Source organism: Sorex araneus, chromosome 3, assembly GCF_027595985.1.
Source record: "Sorex araneus isolate mSorAra2 chromosome 3, mSorAra2.pri, whole genome shotgun sequence".
Lineage (NCBI taxonomy): Eukaryota > Metazoa > Chordata > Mammalia > Eulipotyphla > Soricidae > Sorex > Sorex araneus.
The window spans coordinates 221,145,688-221,148,484 of NC_073304.1; the positions used below are offsets into that span (position 1 = coordinate 221,145,688).

Genomic DNA, 2,797 nt, shown 5'->3' on the forward strand with positions numbered 1-2,797 from the left:
ACAGAACCCAGGGGCTGGCGACCATCCAGACAGAAAACTGGCAGTGCCCTGAGGCCCAGAAGGAGCTTTGCCGTAGGACCCATCCCCCAAAGGGTTGGCACAGGAGCCCTGGGGCACGGGTTGAGTCTGGCCCCCTGTGGGTGCTGGTTGGGGGCTCTGGCCCTCGAAGGCCAATGAGCCCGGCTGTGCTCTCTCACAGGTGTGGTGAATGCAAGACCGTCTTCCACCAGAGCTGCCAGGCCACGGTGGGCAAGGACTGCCCCCGTTGTGCCCGCCGGCGCAAGTACCAGGAGCAGAACTTGCTCACCTGACTCCAGATTGCCTGCCCGCCCGAGAAGGCTCAGATGCGACCAGTTCGCCCGCCGGAGGGAGCCCCAGGAGTCCTCGATGAGGCCTCTGCTCCTCACCTTCCTCCGGGAGGTCGTGGGGTCTTTGCACTAACAGGTGTCCTGAGGCCCTCATGGGGCTATCAGGACCCCAGAAACAGACTCCGGGCCTTTGCAATTCCACATTCCTGATTAAAAAGGTCTAGTTTTTTAAGGTGGGGTTTTTTTTTCCCCTCCGTATTTCAACAGAAGATTATTTTTTTATTCTTGACCCAACACAAGTCATCCAAGACACCCAGGCATTCTCTCCCCGAGCAAACGTGAGGGACAGCTCAGCCTGGACTGGGGGCCGGGAGGCCCTAGGCCTGCCCCTCAGCTGCCCTGTGCCTTTGCCTTTGCTGCTCCAGTCAATGTGCCAAGCACTTTGGGCACCTCCTGTCCCCCACCCGGCACACCAGGGCCCTCTGCACTGGGGCCTGAGCTGTGCCCCCCTGGGGGAGGCGCCCTTGCACTACCGGCACTTTGAGCTGCCTGGTCCTGGGAAGGGCCCCCACCCAGGCCCCAGCCCCCTCTTCCTTGCCTCAGGGTGACTGGCCCTGTGAGAGCAGTGAGCCCTGACAGCTCCCCAACTAGGGTGGTGACACCCCCACCCCCAGCTCCCACAGAGATGGTAGGAACAGGGCTGCACACTTGCCGCAGTGTGCAAAGCCACAAGTGCTCAGAGCCACCCCTACTGTCCCCAGAGGGTTGCCGCGGCACCATTGCCTCCTCACTGGGTCCCGGAGCTAGGAAGGGCCACTGAGCCCTGGAGTGGGTATGATTTGCTCTGCTGCCTCCCACCGCCTCCCTGGACCTCTCAGCTAGGGGTCCTCTGGTATCTTCCATCCTCTCCCTTGGGTTGGGGGGTGGCAGACCTCTGGGTCCTCTTGGACTGAAGAACCTGCTCTTCCTTGCCTCAGGGTAACAGGGCTGCTGAGTCACCCGCCCAGCCCTCTGCAGTTGGGGACATTGTGCAATAGAGAAGGTAGGCAGCCCAGGGAAGGGGTGCCAGGCAGTCCTCAGCCCCATTATGGAAGTGGGTGCACCCACATCTGCTCAGCTGAAAGGGGGGTCCTTTTGTCCCTCCAACCCTGTGTCCCCTAGAGCCAGCATTAACACTCTGCCACAGATCCCACGGGATCTCTGCAGAATCACCCGCATCTTTGAGCGGGCAGGAGCTGGGCCTGGGGCCAGTGCCCCCTGGGCCTGGCCATGTCCTGGCTTGTAAGTACCTTCTTGTTCCTGAAGGTTCTCTCCGAGGCAGCAAGAGTAAAGCCCGAGGGGAGCTCACTTATGTGGGTGTGGGGTCCCACCTTCCAAGAGACCCCCCCCTCCCAGAAGAGCCACTGTGAGCCCGGGAACCTCCATTGTACCACCCTCATTTGAAGTGTCACTTTATGCAATAAAAGGTTTCCAGTGGGGAGCCCCTACCCTGCGAAGTGCTTGGCAAGTGCCGAGGAAGGGCTGCTGCTGCATGACGCTCGAACGGTTTCCCAGTAAAACCTGCTCTTTCAATCTTGTCTCATGTCTGAATCACTTTGAATGCCGCCACTGATCAGGGGAGACCTCAAGCCACTCATTCCACTGGCACTCCCTCCCCCATGAGTCAGCCCCCAGCACTGCCCCGGGGAGGACCAGGGCAGCCCAGTGGGTAGGGTGTGTGGAGGGAGGGGTTTGGAGGACTGCGCTCAGATAACACCTAGAGGGAGCAGGCAGAGAGAGGGGGCAACTCAGCAGGGAGGGAGGGTCGCAGAGGGGGCTGGAAGCAGGAAGTGGGGTTTTAGGACACAAAGTGGCCTCTAAGCTGCTGGCCTTGCTAAGTCCTGGGAGGAGCCCTGGGTACCTCACCGAGAGGCACAGTCACTGCCCACTGGTAGGGCAGAGGAAGGTGACCAGTTCCAGGAACCCAGAGGGACCAACCCTGGGGTCTGCCCTTCTCCAGAGGGGCTGCTAGGTGAGCCCATGGGCTGAGCTGCTCTCAAGGCCTCACCTCCAGGAACATTAAAAGGGTTAGGAGTGTTGGGCAGCCCCCCTTGAAGTGAGGACTAGGGGCTGCCCCGTCTTGGTCTGAGCCCGGAGCCCAGCCCTCCGGGGAACTGGTTTCCCTCCCCTGCAGCCTACAGGGCAAAAGTTTGGATCCTGCGGCTACATCAGAGAAGACAGTGCGGACTTGGGTGGAAAGCGGTAGAAATGCTGAGCTCGCTGCTTCCTTCCCAGCCTGTCCCCAGTTCAGAGCAGAGATTCAAGGCTGGCCTGGGGGCAGGCGGGAGGCAGCCCGCTCGGCTGGCCAGGACCGGGATGCAGAAATCCGCTTTAAAGTGAGGCGGAGGCTCCTGCCCCCTCATCCCACCCTCCTAGCCCGGTGCCTCCACCCCCAACCTCCGGAAGACAGTCAGGTGTGGCCTAAGAGCCCGGGAGGTGCAGGGGGAGGG

The 2,797-nt window shown here is 61.3% G+C and overlaps 1 protein-coding gene across 3 annotated transcripts in view; it reads left to right on the forward strand.

Moving 5' to 3' along the window:
- The window catches only part of PLEKHM1 (pleckstrin homology and RUN domain containing M1), a 41,656-nt gene extending 39,789 nt beyond the window's left edge, over positions 1-1,867 (forward strand). For all 3 annotated transcript variants that reach the window (XM_055132335.1, XM_055132337.1, XM_055132336.1), the window contains one exon: positions 200-1,867. In XM_055132335.1, coding sequence (XP_054988310.1) covers positions 200-311 — 112 coding nt within the window. In that variant the 3' untranslated portion in view covers positions 312-1,867. The remainder of the gene's footprint in view (positions 1-199) is intronic.
- The last annotated feature ends 930 nt before the right edge of the window (positions 1,868-2,797 follow it).